At 36.9% G+C, this 26,268-nt stretch overlaps 1 protein-coding gene and 1 long non-coding RNA gene across 3 annotated transcripts; one reads left to right on the forward strand and one right to left on the reverse strand.

Annotated features, from left to right (window-relative positions):
• Positions 1-586: 586 nt before the first annotated feature.
• On the reverse strand, positions 587-1,700 carry LOC122137690. Its single transcript, XR_006155029.1, has 2 exons — positions 1,466-1,700; positions 587-751 (listed from the first exon to the last, which is right to left on the reverse strand). It is a non-coding gene; the product is annotated as an uncharacterized LOC122137690 (long non-coding RNA).
• Positions 1,701-1,914: 214 nt separating this feature from the next.
• Positions 1,915-26,148, forward strand: LOC109062212 (beta-1,4 N-acetylgalactosaminyltransferase 1-like). Of its 2 annotated transcripts, none has more exons than XM_042726167.1 (12): positions 1,915-2,089; positions 6,013-6,141; positions 7,186-7,408; positions 8,252-8,428; positions 9,879-9,985; positions 15,033-15,070; positions 15,163-15,343; positions 15,459-15,557; positions 16,113-16,300; positions 16,389-16,529; positions 21,116-21,353; positions 23,668-26,148. In XM_042726167.1, the coding sequence occupies exons 3-12, from the start codon at positions 7,194-7,196 to the stop codon at positions 23,880-23,882; spliced, it is 1,599 nt and encodes a 532-aa protein (XP_042582101.1). In that variant the 5' UTR covers positions 1,915-2,089; positions 6,013-6,141; positions 7,186-7,193; the 3' UTR covers positions 23,883-26,148. The 2 variants fall into 2 exon arrangements, with proteins under 2 accessions (XP_042582101.1, XP_042582102.1); XM_042726168.1 differs by having other exon boundaries at positions 6,016-6,141.
• The last annotated feature ends 120 nt before the right edge of the window (positions 26,149-26,268 follow it).

Genomic DNA, 26,268 nt, shown 5'->3' on the forward strand with positions numbered 1-26,268 from the left:
CGGTGATGGTCCAGGAACGGTGCGCAGCTTTTACCCACCCAATACAGAATTTATTTATTCAAACATTCATCATCACTCACACAGACATTCGTCCGGACACAGTTTCACACACAACAAAACATAACAGTCTCCCTTGAGTGACCTGTCAGTTCTACTCGCTCTTTCAGTGATGCACTTCCTCAACACAGCAAAAAAGCAGTACTCTGCAGGAATTTCTGCCCATCCGTTCTGCCCTTTGAGTAATCTTTCACCTTATTCTTTGTCAAAGCGGTAGCCATTGGTCTTTTCGCGTGATTCTACATCTGTTTCCTGTTTATTGCTGTCCTTTTTGAGACCAGTCTTCAATAAACACAGACCATTACATACAATGAATTTCTGCCTACACCATTTAGTCTTAATTTAGGTCACCTATCAAGGCCTTAACATTATACCAAATATCTGTAATCAAAACTTCCTCTTTAAACAAAACCCTCCATTTTAATTTATTTATTTAATTCTAAATTTGGAAGAGCAGATTTTAAGTGACCTTACCACTCAGAACCGACCGTTTAACAACACACACTAATTATATAAGCAAAAATGCTTACCTTATTATATGGTGGCCACCACTGTGTGTGTGTTGCTCATCACTGAGTACAAAAGCGGTCGTCCACTCTGCTGCTCCTTTCCAGTCCCTGTTCGGGCGCCAAATGAAGTGTCGTGTCTACTGCCATGGATCTGAGGGATCACACTCAGTCTTGGGGTTTTTTTGCTGTTAATTTTGAAAATTTGCTGTTAATTTACTGACCCTTAGGCTGTCCAAGATATAGGTGACTTTTTTTCTTCATTTCCTGTTTGTTTAGTTTGTATGAACATTTTTATAAATGGAGATAGTTATTAAATAAAGGCTGTTATGTGTTGTAAAGTGTGTGTTTTTAGTGATTGATAAACACCAGTTAATCTTTTTTAATATTTGTTTTTAAACTATAAAAATATGTTTATGTAGTTCCCCAGCAATTTCTTATGATGCCCAAATATTAAATCTTATTAAATCTTAGTTGAGGTAACATATAAAACACATAGAGTAAACATTACATTACATTTTAATTGACATAAATTGCTGTAGTTTTCTAAATGTTTGACCAATTAAAACATTTTAGTTGAATGGACTATAGTTCACTAAAGGTTGAGCCAACAAAAAAAATAACAATTCAGATAACACTTTGAAGTCAGAAATTGACTGAATGTAAAATTTCTGTGGAACTTGTAACTAAATAATAATTAGTTGAAACCACTTGCAATTTTTTACAGTGTAAATCTACTACAGGCCTACTACTACATTTTATTTTTTGAGTTAATTATTTTAGTTAGTTATTTTTTTTTAAATCGATAATATCATTACTGTAAGATAATAAAGTGGACAGATTAAGCGTCAAAATCAAAGTGCAAACTGCGATTTGGAAACATTTTTAGCCTACATGTTTACCTGTGTTTGATGGCCATTTGTCTTCGGCTCTAAACACTGCGATCCAGTATCCCTGTAAGTGGTTTGGAGAATGGATAGCAGGCGTCCCGTCGCGTCACGTCACATGACAAGATTTGTCTCTCTGCAAGATGTCTTTCCATTAATAGGTGCATGGTCTATTATTAATGTTTTTGATCATATAAATTATGTTGCTTTACGTGGCAGCTGAATGCTTGGATCTAATTTGGACGGCTAACGTTCCAAGGTGTGCAAATAACTTTTTTTAGGTCTATTTCATTGAGTCATATCCAAAGAGTAAAGACATGTGCAAGAAATCTAGTTAATCTCCCCAAAAAATGAATATCCCTTCAGATCATAAAGCATTTATAAAGCCTCTTCCCCTTGTGGTGAGCGGCAGGCGTGAGCGCGTGTTGCGAAGCTGCATCACTCTCCTCTCTCATATGAGAGCATTTCAGCGCGCCGCAGCCCTCCATCGCTATCGCACAGAAGGGGTAGCCCGACTCCTCTCCGCTCTCCTCCATTCTCCATCGGATTTTCTCCATTTATCAGCTGTTCGCGTTCACATGACAAGCGCGCCGGGGGTATTTTAAGGGTAGGGGATCCCTCTTGGTGGCGACATTACAGGTAAGATTTATCTGAACGTGTTCTGTCGCTCATCCGCCCTGTTGTGATTAGCACTGATATCATTTTCTCAGTTACTTAAGGTACATTTGTTTGTTTCTGCCGCATGACTGAGTGAATATAATTAAATATGCGCCGCTAAATTAATTAATCGCCACTCACTCTGTGGTGTTTGAATAGAACAGTAGGGATTTGGTTGTTTAGATACATTTCTAATGGAATTATGGCCCTGCATTGCCTGATGTAATTTTCTGTGCATTATGTAGGCTAATATATCGCGACAACAGGCCAATGGGCTTTTTGTACCTCTCTGTATTGCTGTACAGGCTGGGCGTTAGACAGTGGCAATGATGAGTACGCCCGTTATCATGTCCCTTAATGGCTATTGACTATTTGCCAAGGCACGGCTTCTGTCTCGAAGGCCAACGGTGCATGCTGTCACCTGTGCGGCGGCGGCCTGTGTGAGGTATAGCTATAGTTTACAGTGGGCTGGGAATCACCGCACATTGGCCTTCTGTATAGATAGAGTATACAACATCAGTATGAGGAGCCGGAGGGAAGTCCATTGGGTTTATTCACTTTACGGGGCTGCGCATGTGGTTTTTATTTCTATAGTCATGCATGGAAGTGCAGGGGAATGTTTTATTCACCACGTTAGTTGCGCAATGTTTTTTCCCGTTTGTCTTTGATTGTTTAGAAAAGTCTGCAAAGCCAAAACATCTAGTTCTGTTGATAAATTTTTTCTGGTATATTTTCTTTTTTCTTTTCCAAATAATTTTATACAGCTGACAGCGATACACTGTTGATTTCTTTTCCAGGGATACATATTTAAGTTGTTGAATATACCACATTTACCAAGGTGGTAATGAATCAAAAAGTAGTTTGCAGTAGCCTGACATTAAAGGATATTATTGAAGTACAGAAAAGGCCTTTTCAGTTTACAGAAAGATGTTTTTGTTGTAGAGATAAAGACAATTGTGTCTTTAATTTAATTTTACATCCTTGTCATATTTTATAGGATGATACTGCACAAACCGCCTCATTGTTAGTAATCTCAGCTCATGTGAAGTCGGATTATTGCAATCAGCTATATACAGAGCTGGGTAGAGGCTAGTAATTGATTATATGTAATCTGTATTATGTAATCAGATTCCAAAAATTAAATTCTTGTAATTAGATTAAATTACATTTTAAAATACTCGTAATCAGACTACAGTTATCTTTTTATTGATTACATGATTACATACGATTTACACAGTAGCAATAAATTATTAATAATTGATTGATTCTACCTAATTCCTCTTTTTCATCTTTTAATGTTCCTTTCTAAAATAGCCTACTGCTTATACACACTGAAAGTCTTTCTATTTTGTCCACATTCACACAAAGACTGGATTTACAAAAATCATTTCAAGTTTAAGAAGTGTTTCATCATCGCATCAGCTACTGATGAACACATTCATTTTTATTTGAATTATCACTCTGTAGGTTTGTATTTCTGTCTTCAGAAGGTTTTTGTTTTTCACATTAAAATGCACAAATTCATGAACTCAAACTTTTTTCTCATTTGATCCTGTGTTTTATTGATGAAGTGTTTTATTTTGATTGATTTTATAATGACATAATTAATTAAATCATAAAAATGTTAAATTAAAATTAGTTTTTCTTTAAACTCATAAACCCTTGCAGTTCCTTCGCAAACACCCGAACCAGTGCACACACATGTACAGGTGCTGGTCATATAATTAGAATATCATAAAAAAGTTGATTTATTTCACTAATTCCATTCAAAAAGTGAAACTTGTATATTATATTCATTCATTACACACAGACTGATATATTTCAAATGTTTATTTCTTTTAACTTTTATGATTATAACTGACAACTAAGGAAAATCCCAGATTCAGTATTTCAGAAAATTAGAATATTGTGAAAAGGTTCAATATTGAAGGCACCTGGTGCCACACTCTAATCAGCCAATTAACTCAAAACACCTGCAAAGGCCTTTAAATGGTCTCTCAGTCTAGTTCTGTAGGCTACACAATCATGGGGAAGACTGCTGACTTGACAGTTGTCCAAAAGACGACCATTGACACCTTGCACAAGGAGGGTCATTGCAAAAGAGGCTGGCTGTTGACAGAGCTCTGTGTCCAAGCACATTAATAGAGAGACGAAGGGAAGGAAAAGATGTGGTAGAAAAAAGTGTACAAGCAATAGGGATAACTGCACCCTGGAGAGGATTGTGAAACAAACCCCATTCAAAAATGTGGGGGAGATTCACAAAGAGTAGACTGCAGCTGGAGTCAGTGCTTCAAGAACCACTACGCACAGACGTATGCAAGACATGGGTTTCAGCTGTCGCATTCCTTGAACAAGCCACTCTTGAACAACAGACAGCGTCAGAAGCGTCTCGCCTGGGCTAAAGACAAAAAGGACTGGACTGCTGCTGAGTGGTCCAAAGTTATGCTCTCTGATGAAAGTAAATTTTGCATTTCCTTTGGAAATCAGGATCCCAGAGTCTGGAGGAGGAGAGGAGAGGAACACAATCCACGTTGCTTGAGGTCCAGTGTAAAGTTTCCACAGTCAGTGATGGTTCGGGGTGCCATGTCATCTGCTGGTGTTGGTCCACTGTGTTTTATGAGGTACAAGGTCAACACAGCCGTATACCAGGAGGTTTTAGAGCACTTCATGCTTCCTGCTGCTGACCAACTTTATGAAGATGCAGATTTCATTTTCAAACAGGACTTGGCACCTGCACACAGTGCCAAAGCTACCAGTACCTGGTTTAAGGACCATGGTATCCCTGTTCTTAATTGGCCAGCAAACTCGCCTGACCTTAACCCCATAGAAAATTCTATGGGGTATTGTGAAGAGGAAGATGCGATATACCAGACCCAAGAATGCAGAAGAGCTGAAGGCCACTATCAGAGTAATCTGGGCTCTCATAACACCTGAGCAGTGCCACAGACTGATCGACTCCATGCCACGCCGCATTGCTGCAGTAATTCAGGCAAAAAGAGCCCCAACTAAGTATTGAGTGCTGTACATGTTCATACTTCTCATGTTCATACTTTTCAGTTGGCCAAGATTTCTAAAAATCCTTTCTTTGTATTGGTCTTAAGTAATATTCTAATTTTCTGAGATACTAAATTTGGGATTTTCCTTAGTTGTCAGTTATAATCATCAAAATTAAAAGAAATAAACATTTTAAATATATCAGTCTGTGTGTAATGAATGAATATAATATACAAGTTTCACTTTTTGAATAGAATTAGTGAAATAAACAACTTTTTGATGATATTCTAATTATATGACCAGCACCTGTATACAGTATATTTCCGATCCAAACCACCCCTAATTCCTCTCCATTGTTCAGTGTGCTTAGAGGTACACAATCCTTGATGATGATGATATTACTAAGTAGTCTATGGAGAGAGGGTGGGAAAGTTGTGTCCGTCCGTTGGTCAGTCAGGAAAGCCCTTAGCACTGATTAACAGTAAAGTTTAGAACATTATGTCTTTATGGCTGTAGCTGAGTTAGTTTTTGTAATGGCCACTGCTGTGTCAACATTTTCAATTGATAAAGCCTGGCATTTGGTCCTTTTCCTCATAAAATGTGTAGGCCTGCATTCAGAAGTCTTATGAATATAGTCAATGAGTACATTCTTAGAATAAAGGTTGCAAATGGGGGTTTTTGTAGTGTAAATAACCCTTTTCCACACACAAAAAACAACAACAACAACAACAACAAAAAAACTTTTTTGCAATGGAAAGGTTTTATTGATGTTAAAGGTTCATTCTGGAACCACAAATCCCAATAAAGAACCTTTTTTAAGAGTGTACATTGGACTGTTTTATGTACAGTAATGAATACAGTAAATTAATGTCTACAACTGACATGACTACGGTTTTTTTTTTTTACCTCAGCAGATGGAGAGAGCCCTCCATCAGCCTCCTCAGCTACTGTCAGTCACATCAAGATTGAGCTAATCAGTACCATGGACCTTTAGGAGCAGTAATGGCAACTTGCTGTACCTCTCGCTCTGATTGGATAGAGTGAGTGTATTATGAAGTGTGTGTGGAATTACTAAAGTGCTTCCCTCCATATTGTTATTAAAGGGATACTCCACCCCAAAATGAAATTTTTGTCATTAATCACTTACCCCCATGTCGTTCCCAACCTGTAAAAGCTTTGTTTGTCTTGTGAACACAATTTAAGATATTTTGGATGAAAACCTGGAGGCTTGTGACTGTCCCATAGACTGCCAAGTAAATTACACTGTCAAGGTCCAGAAAAGTATGAAAAGCATCGTCGGAATAGTCCATCTGCCATCAGTGGTTCAACCGTAATGTTATGAAGCGACAAGAATACTTTTTGTACGCGTAAATAAAAAAATAACGACTTTATTCAAAAATTTGTCTCTGTCTCTCCCCACATCACCGTAGTGCCATTTTGGAGAATATGAGCTGAACGCAGACAGCTTACACTCTTTTGTTTCAGTCAAAGAGTATATAGCGTTTTCTTTCAAATCAAAGTTTAAATACACATTGAAAACGTATCCTTGTGGTGCGGGTGACACATGCTGCCTGCATTTAGCTCATATTCTCCAAAATGGCACTACGCTGATGTGGAGAGACATGTTGAATAAAGTCGTTATATTTGTTTTCTTCCCGGTTTTCATCCGAAATATCTTAAATTAATATTTAAGATAACTAATACTAACACTTACCTTTTGTATTCTATTCTATTCTATTCTATTCTATTCTATTCTATTCTTTAAAAAAAACATAGCTATGTGTACTGCGCTAGATTAAACTGATACTTGTCATGGCACTTGTATACTGTTGTTGATTTCTCGTTGGTTTGATTGCTTCTATTGTTCTCATTCCCTTTGGATAAAAGCGTCTGCTAAATGATTAAATGTAAAATGTAAATGTAAATTGTGTTCCGAAGACGAACAAAGCTTTTATGGGTTTGGAACGACATGGGGGTAAGTGATTAATGACAAAATTTTCATTTTGGTGTTTTCATTTTTGTACAAATGAATTTAATTACACTGAAGAAGGTTCAGCAGTGTTGTGTTTCTGTTTGTGTTGTAGCTTGTAGCATGCGTTCCCTACGTAAGACTGTGCTGTTAGCTCTGGTAGCATCAGTGGTGCTGGTTTTGGCAGTGCTACATTCCTGGCCCACTCGGGTCTACAACACTGTGGATGTACGGTACAGACCGGGTCCTGGAGCTGAGCGGCTGCTGGAGGAGAGACTTCCTGAACCGGATCCCAGCACTAGCACCATCCCTTACAGAGTGAGGGAGAGTGTGGCCAGGTCAGTTAGTCTTCACAAGCTGATGCTTCATGTTTTTCTATTAAACATCAGTTCAAGTAGAGGGAGATTGGAGATGGTTGTAAAAAGCCTGCAACTTTTAACAACTACTTATCTCAAATTTTCATGTAATTTTTACTTTTCAAAATTTGGGATTGGTAAGATTTTATAATGTTTTTAAAAACACTTCTTATGCTCACCAAAGCTGCATTTATTTGATCAAATATATAGTAAAACTAATATAATATTATTACATTTGAAATAACTTTATTCTATTTTAATATACTTTAAAATGTAGTTTATTTCTGTGATGGCAAAGCTGAATTTTCAGCAGCCATTTCTCCAGTTTTCAGTTTCATTAGATCTTTCGGAAACATTATTATTCTATTAATAAACATTAATATCTTAATGTTTATTTTATTTGAATATTTTCAGGATTCTTTTGATGAATAGAAAGTTGAAAAGAACATTTTTTATTTTTTTATTTGAAATAGAAACATTTCATAACATTATAAATGTTTTTATTTATTTTTTATCGATTTAATGTAAACCTTGCTGTATACAATAATTAATTTCTCTTCAAAAACAAAAATTTTATTGACAATAAACTTTTAAAGTTGTTCAGAAATCTACTACTTATCTCTAAGCATAACTTTAAATTCTGTACATGAATTTGTTTTTATAACTCAGAAGTGACATGTTGATGTCCTATAAATCTTTTATGCATTTATATGTACATTTGTACACAGAGACTGTCTACTGTCACCTCTGGAGGATGCAAACATTTTCCTTCCGGTCAAAAACTGACAGACTGATCATGTGATAACTCTCCTCCTCTTCCACAAGGCTTTTGGCTCGCAACGGGTGTGTTTGTGAAGGAGAGAGCAGAGGGGTCAACCTGCCCTTTGCTCAGCTCTTGTTCCCTAGAGTGTCTGCCCATCCCCTTCACACTGCCTTCCAGGCCTCCCAGCTCAATGAGATGAAGAAACGGCGTGCCAAAGAGTATCAGAGCTTCCAAATGAGGTGCATTTTGTTTTCATTCAATCATTTTATGCCAGTGCCAGTGTTCAGTTGTTTGATTTATATATCCATATCTCTGTTGAAAAAAATCAGCATATTCTGGTTAGGTTTATTTTGAAGCATGGCAGCTAGTTTGAACTGGTTTAAGCTGGTCCTTAGTTGGTCATGAGCTGGTCCTTAGCTGGTTATGAGCTTGTTTAAGCTGGTCATGTGCTGGTCCAAAGCAACTAGCTCCTGCTCAGGACCAGCTCATAACCAGCTTATTGCTAGCTCAGGACTAGGGACAGGTATCGTTTACATTTTATTGATATCGATACAGATACTGCTTATTGATACTGTTACTTCTCTCTACAATTTGGTGTGAAACAAGGATGTGAAAAGATGTTGAACATTTCAAGTTATTTTATTACTGCTGAACTTCAGTACTTGCAGTTTACAAATGCCTCTAAGCAAACAGAAAAGGCACATAAAACACATTTTTTTTAAGTAAAAAGGCCCTTCAAAGTGAGAGAGAGATTTCCTCATCATAATCTTAGGGGTAGAGGGGGGTTTATTTTTTAGACATTCTTCAAAAATATAAAATTATGTTTGATCATGCAATGCACTTTTGTTTTTAGAATGGGGCAATAATAGCTTACACGAAGCACAAGCCTGATTTTGTGAGCTGTATTTGATGCGGTCTTATTTGTGTTCGCTTTGAGTGTGTATGAGCACAATGTCTCTAGGAGAGCATGCGAGTGCTAAATGGTTTAAATGATGGGTATCAACTGTGACATTTCCTGTGTCAGCTGTGCAGTGTGGAGCTTGCTTGGAGTGCAGACACAATGTGGTGGTTTGAAGCCATTTTCACATTTTGAGAGGGAAAGACTCACGCTGTTTGTGAAATTACATCTCACAGAAAGTTTTCAAATTACTTGATAAGTTATTTAATAAAGAGATATGAATTGCACCTTACCTTTAGCATTATAATTATTTTTCCTGTGCTGGACAGAGACTGAGATGGTGATGCTGTGTGTTATGGCAAACCTCTCTCGGCATGGATGCCGTCAGCTTGAGATTAGCTTCTAATTTGCCATTAACACCGAAGTATTCAGAGATAAAACAACGCAAGTATCGATAACAGTATTGTTTGACCTGAAGCTTATAGGTAGTCCAGTATTGACCCAATTACGTACCGGTCCAAAAAATACCGGTTCTCGGTATCCATCCCTGCTCAGGACCAGCTTAAACCAGCTCATGACCAGCTTAAACCAGCTCATGACCAACTAAGGGCCAGCTTAAACCAGCTCACCAGCTACCATACTTCAAAACAAACCTAACCAGCATATGCTGCTTTTTTCAACGGGATAATAGTTATGAAATTAATTCATTATATGCAGAGAATGTCTGAGCTTGAAAACAATCTTTTTATGGTTTTAGTTTTAGTTAACGATAGTAACCCTGGTTTGTATAGGTCGGAGACCCCTGCTGATCTGCTGATTGTAGCTGAAGCTAACAACCCTCTGCAGTACCCAACACAAGGTGTGGAGGTTCGGCCTCTTAAAACTATCCTTATACCAGGTAATACACTTTTTGTTCCTAGTAAGATTAATGTATTGCCATGTGACGGAAGAACTGTTATGAGAATTACCGTTATAATAATCAATCTTTAATATAATGTAAAGAATATTACAGTCAATATTAGATAAGAGTTCCAACCTATGGTCTTAACTAAGAAAACTGAAGTCAGAAAGAAGTCAGTGAATGGACTTGTACCTGAACTTCAAAGGGGACTCAACACTCTTTTAATTTGTGGTGTACTGTCTCAGTCTAAATTACATTCACACTGGTGTTTTAGGAAACCAAGGCAACGCAAGTTTATTTATATAGCACATTTCATACAAAATGGTAATTCAAAGTGCTTTACATTAAGATAAGTTAAATAATCACAACAATAAAACAAGGAATTTAAAAAGTTTAAAATGATTTATAAATTGATTTTAAATTAATTTAAAACAGTTAAAAATAGAAAATGATTATTATGGCCTAATGGTTAGAGAGTTGGACTCGCGATCCAAAGGTTGCTAGTTTGAGTCTCAGGCTGGCAGGAATTGTAGGTGGGGGGAGTGAATGTACAGTACTCTCTCCACCTTCAATACCACGATTGAGGTGCTCTTGAGCAAGGCACCGAACTGCTCCCTGGGTGCTGCAGCATAAATGGCTGCCCACTGCTCTGTGTGTGTGTTCACTGCTGTGTGTGTGCACTTTGGATGGGTTAAATGCAGAGCACAAATTCTGTGTATGGGTTACCATACTTGGCTGTATGTCATGTCACTTTCACTCGATCTGAGTGGTCTGTTAGGTTTATATTCAGTGAGCATATCTGCAATGTATTAAGGTCCTAGGCCATTGATTGATTTATAAACGAGTAAAAGTACTTTAAAAACAATCCTAAATATAACTGGAATCCAGTGTAAGGACCTGAGGACTGTTGTCATATGCTCAGATTTTCTGGTTCTTGTCAGAATCCTGGCAGCAGCGTTCTGGATGAGTTGCAGCTAATAGTCTTCTTGGGAAGGCCGGTGAGGAGACTATTACAATAGTCCACTCTGCTGGTGATAAAGGCATGAACAAGTTTCTCCAAGTCTTGACTGGAAACAAAACATCTAATTCTTGCAATGTTTTTGAGATGATAGCATGCTGATTTAGTTGCTGCTTTGACATGACTACTGAAACTAAGGTCTGTCTTCAGAATCACACCAAGATTCCTGACTTGATTTTTAGTTGTTAGACTCCTAGAGTCAAGGTATGCATTCCCTTGAGAACTTCATCTTTGTTTCCAAATGCAATTACTTCAGTTTTCTCCTTGTATAACTGAAGAATGTTCTGGCACATACAACTGTTAGGGGGAGTCAGTGGAGCTGTAGTTATTTGGCGGTAAGGCTAGGTAAATCTGGGTGACATCAACATAGCTGTGATAGGCAATTTGGATTGTTCACATTATTTGACTTAGTGGGAGCACATACAGACTAAACAAGAGCGGTGCAAGAATGGAGCCTTGTGGGACTCTGCATGTCATGGACGTCCACTTAGACTTATGATCTCCTATACTCACATAAAAACATCTCCTTTCTAAGTATGACCTGAACCATTTGAGTACCATTTCAAATGTCTCACTACAAATTTAGTGAAATGCTGTAATCATCTGCCACAAAAATAAAGCACAACTGGTGGCTGTTGTGTTCCTAAACGTGCGCTAAACTCACAGCACATGCAATAAATTAGTTATTTACTGTGAACGGAGCCATTCTGAGGCACAGAAAACACGAGATCATGAGTTGATCACCTGAACGAATTGCGCACTTCAATTTGAAACGAGCAGCAAAAAAACACTTTTACTTGATAAAGGGATTCATCCATATTGTGCTTTCGGTTTTATTTTATTTGACAGATACTGTGCCAAAGCATAATGGCCCAAAACACAACTTTGAAGACATTTTATGTTAGAATAAGAAGTTTAAATATATTTTAAAAACTATACTTTTTGGCCGGAAGACCTATTTCATATCTTCATGAGACCACGATGATATCGAGACAGTTTTGCTATCTCAATACCATGATATTGATAATACCCAATACCATGATATTGATAACATCCCTAGATACTACACTTTTTCGGAACCCAGGCTAATTGAAAATACAAACCCGATTCCAAAAAAGTTGGGACACTGTACAAATTGTGAATAAAAACAGAATGCAATGATGTGGAAGTTTCAAATTTCAATATTTTATTCAGAATGCAACATAGATGACATATCAAATGTTTAAACTGAGAAAATGTATCATTTTAAGGAAAAAATAAATTGATTTAAAATTTCATGGCATCAACACATCTCAAAAAAGTTGGGACAAGGCCATGTTTACCACTGTGTGGCATCCCCTCTTCTTTTTACAACAGTCTGCAAACATCTGGGGACTGAGGAGACAAGTTGCTCAAGTTTAGGAATAGGAATGTTGTCCCATTCTTGTCTAATACATGCTTCTAGTTGCTCACCTGTCTTAGGTCTTCTTTGTCACATCTTCCTCTTTATGATGCGCCAAATGTTTTCTATGGGTGAAAGATCTGGACTGCAGACTGGCCATTTCAGTACCCAGATCCTTCTTCTACGCAGCCATGATGTTGTAATTGATGCAGTATGTGGTCTGGCATTGGAATGCAAGGTCTTCCCTGAAAGAGACGACGTCTGGATGGGAGCATATGTTGTGCTAGTACTTGGATATACCTTTCAGCATTGATGGTGCCTTTCCAGATGTGTAAGCTGCTCATGCCACACGCACTCATGCAACCCCATACCATCAGAGATGCAGGCTTTTGAACTGAGCGCTGATAACAACTTGGGTTGTCCTTGTCCTCTTTAGTCCGGATGACATGGCATCCCAAAAAGAACTTCAAATTTTGATTCGTCTGACCACAGAACAGTTTTCCACTTTGCCACAGTCCATTTTAAATGAGCCTTGGGCCAGAGAAAATGCCTGCGATTCTGGATCATGTTAAGATATGGCTTCTTTTTTGACCTATAGAGTTTTAGCTGGCAACGGCGAATGGCACGGTGGATTGTGTTCACCGACAATGTTTTCTGGAAGTATTCCTGAGCCCATGTTATGATTTCCATTACAGTAACATTCCTGTATGTGATGCAGTGCCAATCACGGGCATCCAGTATGGTTTTCCGGCCTTGACCCTTACGCACAGAGATTGTTCCAGATTTTCTGAATCTTTGGATGATATTATGCACTGTAGATGTTGATAACTTCAAACTCTTTGCAATTTTTCTCTGAGAAACTCCTTTCTCATATTGCTCCACTATTTTTCGCCGAAGCATTGGGGGAATTGGTGATCCTCTGCCCATCTTGACTTCTGAGAGACACTGCCACTCTGAGAGGCTCTTTTTATACCCAATCATGTTGCCATTTCACCTAAGAAGTTGCAAATTGGTCCTCCAGCTGTTCCTTATATGTACATTTAACTTTTCCGGCCTCTTTTGCTACCTGTCCCAACATTTTTGGAATGTGTAGCTCTCATGAAATCCAAAATGAGCCAATATTTGGCATGACATTTCAAAACGTCTCACTTTCAACATTTGATATGTTATCTATATTCTATTGTGAATAAAATATAAGTTTATAAGATTTGTAAATTATTCCATTCCTTTTTTACTCACAATTTGTACAGTGTCCCAACATTTTTGGAATCGGGTTTGTACATTACTGTGGCTACATTTTTGCAAAACCTGAAATTCTTTGCTCCGGGTCCATTTCGCTGCCATTTTCAGACAACATGTCCACAAGAGGCACTATAAACTATATCTGTTCTCTTCAGTGCAGATGCAGGTTTATTCAACAGTTTATTTTTTATAAATCATGCACTATGGTAATTGGTAAAAGTGTTTACATAATAATAACAGCATTGTGCAAGGAACTGCACAAACATAAGTCTTTATTTATTGATAGTCTGCCCCCATAATCATTATTTGAGTTGTTTGAGTTGTTAATTTCTCCTGGAAACTGCAACAAAATGTGTCGTTTTAGCAGAAATGTAGCCACAGTAATTACTTCCAATGAGCCTGGATTGCTTTTTTTCAGATTGTAGTGATATATGCAGTGATAGTGTGATATATGTTTATGCAGAATAATAATGTGAAGCTCACAACTGAGAACTGAGAGCACATTATTACATTACAAAAAAACTCCAATAAATATAAAAAACAAAAGAATACAAATGTCAAACATTTACCCAATGAAATTACATTTTATTATCAAAGGCATATCAATTATTAACAAATTATTATGGTGCTGACACGCACACACACACACACACAGAAACTTGTTGTTAATGCAGCCCTGCAACTTTATCAAAATATTTTCACAGCTGAAAAGCTACATGCTATTTTTAATGTACATGTAGCTGTTTTTGAAGCAGTTAAACTGTCAGTTTTGCTGTTAGTAGAGACTTAGTAGCCGAACACTGTTGTTGAGAGATGCACAGGTTCAGGTAATTCACACAAGTTCTTCACTCATTTGAGAACAGAGAAAGACTGTTTAATTAAGTTAGCAATAACTGACTCCAGCGTTGTCGCTGCATTACCATTATGCATTATTTTTCTAATAATTCAGCAGCCCAGAGTCAATTATTCCACTTAAACTACGGTTACCACACATCAAAAGATTGTTCATGCTTTATTTCAAGACATTTGTCACATTTTGTCCTTAAAACGCTCTTATTGTGTAAGTATTCATTTATCTAATCCTAAACCTAAATATAAGACATTATTTTAGAGCTAATAACAGAGGCTTGAGCAATTGATATGCAGAATAGGCTAATGCAGTTATTAGTATTAGTATTTATTATTTATCAGAACTACATTTAATCTGAAATGACTAAATGCAAGCAGAATGACTTTATACTTTGTACTTCTTGTGAACACTGCAATTGTTTCTTTGGATTACAATTTATTTTTGTTTGCTGTTTTGGGGTGCTAATATTATATATTAATAGGGAAGGGGAGCCCCAAAATTTATTTTGCCTATGTCGAACTGGCACTGAATACGTGGCTGTAATGTGTTTCAGGTTTGGCCTTAAAAGAGCTGCCCCGAGATGTATATACTGTAAGTGATATTATGAATAATTTATGTCTATTTCCTGTGCTTTAAGTGTTGTGGATGCTTCCTGAACACTACGTTTTCATCTTTCTCTGTAGCTGAACTTTTCAGCATCGCTGGGCACATTTAATGTGGCAGCAGAGGTGGAGGGGGTAAAGGTCAGGGGTGATGGCGAGATGCACATGACCCTGAGCAGTACCCTTTTGCCCATTCTGAATCGACAGCTCCAGTTTATCACATATACTAACACACTGTTCCACCCCAGCACAGCTGACACAGGTATGCAGCTTCTGGGTAATTCTTGTAAAAAAAATACTTATCCCAAATGTACATTTAAAATCAGGACTGGATAATCTTTATTTTGATATATAGTTTTTATGTGCTTGTGATTCAGTGCAGTTAGACACAGAAGGACATCAAGCTCTTTTTACCATCAAGATCCGTCATGGAGTAACACCCAAACTCTACAACACAGGCTCTGATGCAGATAAAGGTAAATACATCATTGCTGTTATTGTTGACTAAAACTAAAACTATTAAAATAGCTATTGTTAATTGAAATAGAGCAGAAATAAAATAAAATATAATTATTAGATGGAAAAAATAAATTAAGAAAATGAATGAAAATTATAAATGCTTCCTGAATAAATGAATTTAATTTGAAGTACTGACATTTTTTAAACTAAAACTCAAATAAAAATCAGTATGTGTTGTTTTCTCAGTATGAGACAAAATTATACTAAAGAATATTCTACACTATGAATGCAAGCCAAGAGAATTACGTATTTCACTGTCAGCCACCAGTTTTAGTGAGATTACAGGGAGTGGTTCCGATACCGCTGTCTAACAATCAATAATGTAGTAAGCTATTGTTTTCTGCTACAGTTTAATTGATCCTTTTTTATAATAGACGTGTCAGCATTTACACTTGCTCATGGCAAAACAATGTTTCACTCTGTTGTTTTAGTTTTATTTGTTATGTATATCGCAAAGAAATCAAAGCCACATGTTTCCATTTCCATTTGCCTTTCTGTTTGTCCAATTTCAGAGTACAACATCAGTGCTCTCGTGACCATAGCAACTAAAACCTTCCTGCGCTATGACAAGCTCCAAGATTTAATTAACAGCATACGACAGTACTATCCAACAGTTACAATAGTGATAGCAGATGACAGTGAGCACCCTAAAACAGTATCAGGCCCTTATATCGAACATTACATCATGCCCTTTGGAAAGGTGGGTCACTTAATTTCGATTATGACACATTTCTGTCTGTGTTTACATGCAGTATGATGGGATCTGAATATGTATGTCTGTGTCTCAGGGCTGGTTTGCTGGTCGTAATCTGGCAGTCTCACAGGTTACTACCAAGTATGTACTGTGGGTGGATGATGACTTTATCTTTACTGCCAACACAAAGCTGGAGAAGCTGGTGGATGTCCTGGAGAAAACCACACTTGACCTGGTGAGAAAATAAATGTAGCATGATATGTAGAGTATGTGACGTTAACGCTCATTAATGCAAGGGTTTTCTTAAGCACTGTGAATATTGTCCATCAAATTAAGACAAAACAACCAGTACACTTATAATTCAGTTTTATGTACTGAAGAGCCATTGCAGAGACAATGTATGTGTTGAGAGGATCAGGTGCCCATCAAAAGCTTAAAAACCCCTTGAGGACTTTTTCCATTGCACAGGAAACAAGGTGTTTCTTCAGGTCCCTCTTGTGGAAAGGAACTTATACCTTTGGAACCGTCACAGTCCCCAGCTAAACCTTCGATCAACCAGGCTCAGTCTCTGTTAATTAATATATATTTTTTAAATGACCTTCTATCTCTTTTTACTATATATACAGTGGCACCAAAATATAATTGTGCATCTATGTCACACTTAAATTATATGAATGATACTGTATCATGTAACAAAATATCAACTAAGTTGCATTTATATAAAGAAGCATAGCACAAAGATAGTTTAAAAATATATTTGGACGCTTTCTGGTTGTTTGTGGATTATGTTCATCATCAGTAATCTGTGGTTATTTTTCTTGGACACATTTGCAAATATAAAGGGAACTGACTTCAAACACCTGCTAAAATACCAGTTGGTTAAAAATATTTGAAAAGCTTAGTTCAATGGCTGGGCGATAAACTATCATATTGAGATCATGATAAAATTTATGTTGATAACGATTATGAACTGTGGACAGTTTTACTCAATATAGATTAATCTGACAGCCTATCACACAGCAGAAGAAACATGACTACAGCCAGTCAGTTCATGTTGCTAATAAGTCTGCATGAATGAATGATGTAGTTTTGTCTACTGCACTAACTCAAATACATGACGCTAGCAGTATTTCAGCATCTGATACCTCGGTATATGAGGAAATGAACATATGAAGTTCATTTCCAGAACTGTTCTGAGAGTCACTTCACAAGCTTTTTACGCTTTCATTTGAGAAAAACTACCGCCAAATACAAACTGAAACAACCTAGCAAACATAAAAGTGCAGTTTAAAGCTGCAGTCCATAACTTTTTTGGCCTTACTGGTAGGAATCCGCGGGAAATGATGAGTATGCTGCCGCGTCATTACATCACGTCTCATAAAAAACATAAAGAAGTTGTCCACCGGCTAATAGACTATATCACATGTGAGGATGCTGCAGGTGGTGGATCATTTATAGCCTTTTCTCACAGCAGCTGGGACAGTTAAATTTATAATTTTGATGGCAGATTGTAAACCAGAAAGGATTATGTGTTTATGAAACACATGTGACTGAAAGTAAATTATATTCCAGTTTTAAATGTGCATCTGATTACAGATAGCCTGGGATTACACAGGATTTGTATTTTGAAAAGAACCAGTTCGAAGGAAAAATTATTTGCTTTTTGGGTTAAAATAATTTCTTAATATGGAACTTCAATGGTATGACAATTTGCATAGATTAGATTGTACAGAAATTGAAATCTACATGCTAAAACAGATGTAGTCATGCAATGCCGATGTTGTTAACATTAACAATTTGAGAACAAAGCATAACAATAATAATTTGCACGGTTTGATATGAGCTTATTAACCGATCATTAGATTTAATCACCATTGGTAGCACAGTTTGTTGTAATGATTTTTTCCTCAGTTGGTCAGAACAAATGTGGCAGTCAACATCCAGTGAAAATTCATATTTGGGTCATATATTCCAAGAGGTAGGCTAATATCTGCAATTCTGAAGTACAGTATCCACACCGGTGCGGTAACTGACAGCCACACATTCTCCTCAAAACATTAGATTCATCCACGCTGGAGCAGTGCCGGTGCACAACCTACGTAATAAAGATAATTGTTTTAGTTTATACAGTTCTGTTGTGTAGCTACTCTGTGGAGTTTAATTGTGAATAAACAAATTAGGGTTTATATGTATTCTCAAGGTCTAATGAACATATGGAAAGCATTTCCTTCCCTCACTAAAGGGGTCATATGATGCGATTTCAAATTTTCCTTTCTCTTTGGAGTGTTACACGCTCTTGTTGAATAAAGAAAATCTGTGAAGTTGCAAAGACTAAAGTCTAAAATCCAAAGACATATTCTTTATAAAAGTTGAGACTCATCCATGCCCCCCTGAAACGGCTTCTAACACGCCCCCACATATCTACATCAGTATGTGGGAAGATTGCATAAAGTCCAGATGTTCATGCAAAGAAAGAAGGCGTACCTTTTATTCTCGTTGTAGTATTGTAGTTGCCACCGCCGTCATGTCGTATAGACGCTGTGTGTTTCACTGTGAAAGCAAAACTATTTTGTTTGGCCTTCCAAAAGAGGACGATATCTACTTCGTCATGCCTGGGGCTGATCCGTGCTGGTCGCTGAGGAAATACATCAACATTGCACTGTGGATCGCTGAATCGGATTAACTATGGACGAAGTGGAGTCCAGCCCGGGGTCATTACATGTGGTTGCTGCAAACCCAAGGTCTGTCGTAGAATCCGCCTGCCGCACCGTTCTCAAGCCGCCCACCTCTGCTCACGCAAGAAGAAAAAAAGGAAAAAAATAAATAAATAAAAATAATTAAAAAGGCAAATTAATATTTTTAGGATGTATGCATCAAAACAATGCCCCGCCATGCATCAAACAGTCAATATAGCACAGCCAAGAATAATTTAAAAGAGGTTGTCTGCATTTACTAAACAGTGGAGCTTTGTCTCTTGTTGCTGATTTGAATGGTGTTGCTTACCGTTTTAAGTGACCATTCATTTTTTACCAGAAATGTGCACGTTTTTCTGCTGTTCATTTAAGTTAAGAATAAATAACTGAGGCATTTTTGTCCCGTCCATTGCTTTGGTTATCACTGTGTCAATCACTGATATTTTGAGAATGAATACAACATAAATATGTGGATGTCATTCCTGAAACGTTGCAGCATGTGTCTGAAAACTAGTTTCATACAAATTCTAATTGGATTAGCCTAGAAAACACACAAAGCGCGCTCCCATTATTATCACTAAATGCATCACTCATCTTAGTTCATTGAGATCTCACAAAGTTCCGTTATAATCAATGAAGCTCTCTAAACTACACAATGAATCTCTTATTTACATCACGTCCTGCACTTAAGAGATGATTCACGAGTGTGCTAAACTCTGGCGCTTTCAGCTGTGAGTGAATTCTGAAAACTCTTAATGTTTCTGATTGGCCATTATGTTGAAGAAATCAACAGATATGTCTGTGATTGGTTACGTTGCTTAGTGCCGCAAAACACATTGGATAGTTTGCCAGATCTTTAATTGCTTGTGCTTTCATATGAGGGTATTTAGCGCCGTCTAGTACCCCCGTACAACCAGGCCTGGGCTGACATCGAGGACCCCCCCTCCCCCAATGTCACCCATGGTGATAATATCAGCATATATTAGAGCAGATTTTCTGTATCATCAAAATTACAGGGCACTTAAAGATTTGCCATCCTTTCATGATATTTAATGGGGGAGCATTTATTTAAAATTTTGGTAAGGCCAACAGCAGCAGGACACACTTCTAATAACCTCACTGTTGTGTTTTCACCTTGTAGAGTTGCCTGAACTAGAGATGACAAACTATTGCTGAGTGGAAACTCCTTCAGAGAAGACATTATTTCGGTTGAAAATCAGAACCAAAGTTTTGGCAAATTTCTGAATCTCAGGAAGTGTTCATTGTTAATTTGTTTCCTTTTGAGAGCTTAACATGAGAGCTAAACAGGCTAAAGCTGCACAATTAATCAAAATTGTTTGGTTTAGTGCAATTATGAAATTGCGAAAGCTGTTATGTGCATATTGTCAATAAAGTATGGCTCGTGATCAGTAGTAAATGCTCGAGTAGTAAACGATTGAGTTGCTTATAACATGCATTTGAAAAAGCAATTCTCCTCAAGCATCTTTCCAAACATTAAACATTTCATTATAAATATTCTTTATTATAATTAAAATATATGAGAAAGCTTGAAGAACTCAGATAGTTGTGTGTTTATTAGTCACGTAGAATCAATGAAAGCAGTTTAATCTTTTGTTTATTCAGCTTCAGTGATAGTTATTTCCAGGAAGGATATGCACTTCCTATGTTCTGTAGGACATATGAGTATCTGGCACTGATTGCTGTGAAAAAAATGGAAAATGGAAGATGTTTTTAGAACAACACATTTTTTTGTTGTTTGAATTTTGTTTAATCTTTAATAGCCTGATTACAGAAAAAGAGTTTTGAATGGTAAAGGTTATTTAGTTGGATTCTGTTGAATCACAAAATATGAAAGAGTACAATAAATGCAGTTTGTATTACATTTTGCTTTAGGCAGCAGCAGATCTAGGGCAGATTATTGCTCTGGAATGGGTCAGCTATTATGTGACCTCTCCAGTGAACAAGTCTTCTGTGCTCAGTCACACAGCTGGAGTCATGCCTTAGAGATGGAGACAAGCACATCTGCTTTTATAAAGAGAAAGAAGTTTTTCAGTAGGACGTGATACCTCCAGTTCAATTTATCTTCTTCAACCGCGTTGTTCTTAATGTTTGGCTGATGTGTGTTTAGGTTGGAGGAGCAGTGCGTGAAGCCACAGGCTACACTGCCACCTACAGGCAGACGATCTCAATTGAAGCTGGAGAGGAAGACGGGGACTGTCTGCACATGCGGCGAGGCTTCCATCACATCATCCAGGGCTTTCCTCACTGTGTTGTCACTGATGGAGTCATCAATTTCTTTCTTGCCAGGACAGATAAAGTGCAGCAGGTGGGCTTTGACCCCCGACTAGCCCGTGTTGCGCATTTGGGTGAGTTTTCAATGGAGTCCAAACTCAAAAGTAGGTGATTCTAGGATTGTGGTGTACTTAGCAGCAAAATTTCCCAAGAACTCATTAGTTAGGGATGCACCGATATTACATTCTGAGGCAAGATACTGATAAGATGATAATTATTTTGTGTTATGCTGCTAATTACGTTATGGCCAGTATTAAAACGGTACCATTTTACCTAAATTTAGGAAAAAATTGTACAGTGTGAGTTTCATTCTGATTTTATTTTTATAGGTTTTTATTTAGAGATCTGCAAAGATTATATTTAACAGTGTTATTACATTATTATACACACACACACACACACACACACACACACACACATAAAATAAATTATTCAGCATGGAGGGATTAAATTGAAAAGTGACAGTAAAGACATTTGTAACAATAAAAATCCTTCAAATAAATGCAGTTGAACTTTGTGTTCATCAAAGAAACCTGAAAATATGTATCACAGTTTCCATAAAAAAATAAAATGTTAAAAATGTTTAAATTGATAACATATGTATCTTCTGTTATATATATATATATATATATATATATTTATTATATATGTGTGTGTGTGTGTGTGTGTGTGTGTGTGTGTGTGTATATATATATATATATATATATATATATATATATATACAGTGCCTTGCGAAAGTATTAATACCCCTTGTTGCTGTTATGTTATGTTGCTGCCTTGTGTTAAACTACTTTAAATTACTATTCTTTCCACATCAATTCACACTCCATGCACCATAATTTGAAAGCAAAACCAGGTTTTTAATATCTTTGCAAATTTATTAAAAATAAAAAACTTAAATGATTCCATTGCATAAGTAATCATACCCTTATCTGGGACAGTTGAAATTTAGCCCAGGAACATTCATATTGCTTGTAGATGTTACTACACTTTGAGTGAAGTTAACCTGTGGCAAATTCAATTGAATGGGTATGATTTGGAAAGACACACACATCTTAATAAAAGGTCTAACAGCTGATAATGCACATCAGAGCAAAAACCAAGCCCTGAGGTCAAAATAACCGCCTGTATAGCTCAGAAACATGTTTGTGTCAAGTCACAAATCTGGGGAAGAGTTCAGAAAAAAAAAATCTGCTTCATTGAAGGGTCACAGAAGCACGTAGTCTCTGCCACCAATAAAAGAAGAATTAAAAAACAACCACTACTCTTATAACAGCCGTCGCCTAAGAGCTGAGCAACTGATGGAGAAGGGCTTTGGTTAGTGTGGTGACCAAGAACCTGATGGTCACTCTAGTAGAGCTCTACAGAAGGACAAACATCACTGCAACATTCCACCGATCTGGGATTTATGGTGGTGTGGCAAGTCTCAATCCTCTCTTCAGTGACAACACATGAAAACACACTTGGAATTTGCAAAAAAACACCTAAAGGACCCTCAGACTGTGAAAAACAGTATTCTCTGGTCTGATGAACCTAAATTCTCCTGCAGAGTATCATCCAAAAAGTAAAGTGTGCTGGTAGCAGCCTCATGCTGTGAGTGGGGCTGTTTTTCAGCGGCAGGGACTGAGGGACTCATCAGAGCAGAAGAAAAGCTCCACCAAAATATTGAGATACCCTTAATGAAAACCCAAGCCAGAACATTCAGAACCTCAGACTGGGCAGAAGGTTTACCTTCCAGCAGGACAATGACCCTAAGCACACAACAAGAGTGGATTATAGACAACTCTGTGAATGTTTTTGAGTGGCCCAGCCAGAGCCTAAGCTTGAACCCAATCAAATATTTCTGGAGAAACCTAAAAAATGTGCATCTGCCCCCATCCAACCTGACAGAGCTTGAGAGGTGAAGGTGAAGCAAAGCTTGTCACATTAAACGAAACCAAAAAAGACCTGAAAATGTAAAGGTGCTTCAGCTAAATATTTAGTTAAGGGTATGAATACTTATGCAATGTTCTTATTTTAATTTGTAATAAATTTATGAATTGATTGATGATTGATGTAGAAAAAAGTACTTTAAAGCAGTTTAGCATAAGGCAGCAACATAAAACGTGAAAAAAATCAAGGGGTATAAATACTTCTGCAAGGCATATATATATATATATATATATATACATATATATATAAATATATACATATACATATACATATACATATACACATATATATATATATACACGTATATATGAGTATATATATATATACATATATATATATATATACATATATATATGTATATATATATATATATACACTTTATTTAAGTGACAGCTGTTGCCATAATAAGAAATTACAAACACGCTGATTTCCTCATTTCCATATTTTGTTTTACAGAGTTTTTTATTGATGGCCTCGGCTCCCTGCATGTTGGGTCTTGTGATGATGTCATCGTGAACCACGCCACCAAGATCAAGCTGCCGTGGGGCCAGTCTGAAAGCGACAAAACTTACGCAAAGTTCCGTTACCCTCCTGCTTCATCTGATGCGACACACACCAAAAATGGCCTCTTGTACTTCAAAAACCGCTTTCAGTGTCTAACACACAACTGAACACTCCCTGACTATGCCTTCTTCCCTTTCTCTCATCCTCCCTCAAACAAACACTCTCTCCCTGAGTAGCTAAAGGGGCTTGTGAAGACACTGGAAGTGTGCTGTGGATGTACTGTATATGGTCCCATGTGAGTATAGAGGAATCCAAATAGGCCTCTTTTTTTTGGAAAGGATCACAATGTGATAAAACATGACTGACGGATGAGATGCGCAGTGATGGCTAATTAAGATTTTTTTGATACTTGAAGATGTCGTATTTTTGTGTCTCCTTTAGCTTTATTTTTGTTCAGAAGAATTCTTCAGATACAGTTCAAACCATTCTGTAAATTATGCACAGGCGTCTTTTTCTCTTCAGCCAATCATGTTTCAGTATCACATTTAAAGGGATAGTGAGACTAAAAATGAATTCTGTCATCATTTACTCACGCGGATGTTGTTTCAGACTTATTAAGGAGATGTTTAAGAATTGTCATTTTTGAGTGAACTAGTCCTTTAACTGATGAGAATACAGAAGAAGTTTCTTTTGCAACTGAAGAACGAAGAGAAGACTGTGGAGGTAAACATTTTTAACTGAGACATTTAGAATTTTTAAATCCAGTTAAAGGGAGACACCTTCTTTGGGACATTCACATTCAGCTCCCTGCCTGGCATTAATCGTGTGTGTACTTGTTTTTGTGTGTCTGTGTGTGTTTTATTGAGGGTCATCTCTCTGTACGTTTGCACTAAAACAAATGGACTTCAATTGGAGAGACCCGACCCTCTGCATCACTAAAAGAAGGAACAGACTGAACATCATTAGCAAGCTAAAACCACAGACAATCCAACATATCACTTTCATTCTCTCTCTCTCTCTCTCTCTCTCTCCCTCCCACAAACACACTCCAACAGATTTCTCAGTGAGAGATGGAGGGATGATTCATTGTACATCACTAAAATCTGAATTTGATATGTTTCTGTTCTAAAGAGTGACTGTGCCAAAGGCTTAATCACTGTCCTGGTATGACTTGTTTATTGTTTGTATTTGATTTTTATTTCCTTTATTCTGGGGTCTTTTTAAAATTATGTCCTATTATACTGAAGCATGCAGCCTGGTTTCAATAGCAGCCAGATGTGAAGCAGCAATGTCCAATGCTGCATTTTATAAATTTAGTTAGCATTCACACATCATAAGCATATATTCCAAAAGCACTTACTGTTTTATTTATATATTATACTTTTATTTATTTATTTATTTTTTATTTGAGCTGGATTTCATCCAAAGCCAGTTTTGGGGGGAGAAGTCCAGTCAGTGGCTTTTGCTATGCAGAATGGCTGAGATAACTAACCTTACTAAAATAAAATTAAAAAAGCAACATTAATAGACTTTTCAGAGTAGATGGCACAAAAAAATATTATCAAATAAAATGGTTAATAAAATTTTAGGCTATATTTACAGCAGCAGTCACAAATATGGACACATGATACTTTATTCATTCTAATTATTTCCCACATATTATAAATTTTGTGATGAAAATGTCAAATCTAAAAAAAAAATCAAAATTTAATTCTGTACTCTAGCTTCTTTAAAGTAGTCAAATTCTGCCCAGTAATCCATTAAAAACTAATTGTTCAAACCTTTCTATATTTGATAGAAAAAAAAATAAAAAAAAAAATGACCTGGACTGCAGCCAACTTCTGTAGAGTAAAAGCATGTAAGAAGCCAATTGCTGTCTAATCCAATGTACAGTACAGCATCCTTGGGCATAATTTGAGTTATTTTCGTCTGCATATTGTTTGTTTTATGTGTGTGTGAGAGAGAGCGATAAGTGTTTTTTAAACTAAATTAAGTGGGCTTTACATTGTCGCTCATGAACAGCATGAGGCCCTAATGACTTTTTGCTGCATTATCCATTGAACCACAAATTCTTCAAATAATGTTCAACATTATGGCCTTGTCAAAGTGTGTGTGAGTATGTGATAGTTTTCCCCTACCTTTCTGTTACATCCCGTCTAAAAATGGTGCCATATAGGAGAAAATAAGTGCAAGACTGTCCAGGAAGCCTTAAAAGAGGTTAAGGAAGTGAAAGAACACTTCAGTATAAAAAGCACAGGTTAAATATAACAAGAAATGGTGTAAAACAGAATTGAAAACTAACTCTTGTGCACTTGTTTTGTATCTTGTATGCCATGTGATGCCCCTCAAGCAGAAAAAAATGTATAAAATCCTTTTAAATTGTTTTTTATCGCTCCCTACCAGTCACTGAGCTTGTTTTAGTCCTGAAAAAGATAAGTGAAGGATGCAGTCCTGCAATACTAAGCATAAAGCTGATATGATTCTGCATCCATTTATCTGCCCTGCATATTCAGGTGTAAGCATGAGCGCAAGATCAAAAAGGAGCATGTAAAA

Source organism: Cyprinus carpio, chromosome B6, assembly GCF_018340385.1.
Source record: "Cyprinus carpio isolate SPL01 chromosome B6, ASM1834038v1, whole genome shotgun sequence".
NCBI classification, from domain to species: Eukaryota; Metazoa; Chordata; class Actinopteri; order Cypriniformes; family Cyprinidae; genus Cyprinus; species Cyprinus carpio.

Coding starts and splice junctions, on each gene's coding strand:
- LOC109062212 (XM_042726167.1), top strand. CDS start 7,194: ATGCGTTCCCTACGTAAGACTGTGCTGTTAGCTCTGGTAGCATCAGTG. Junction 15,071..15,162: donor TGCCCCGAGATGTATATACT/GTAAGTGATATT, acceptor CTTTCTCTGTAG/CTGAACTTTTCAGCATCGCT. Junction 15,558..16,112: donor AGGCTCTGATGCAGATAAAG/GTAAATACATCA, acceptor GTCCAATTTCAG/AGTACAACATCAGTGCTCTC.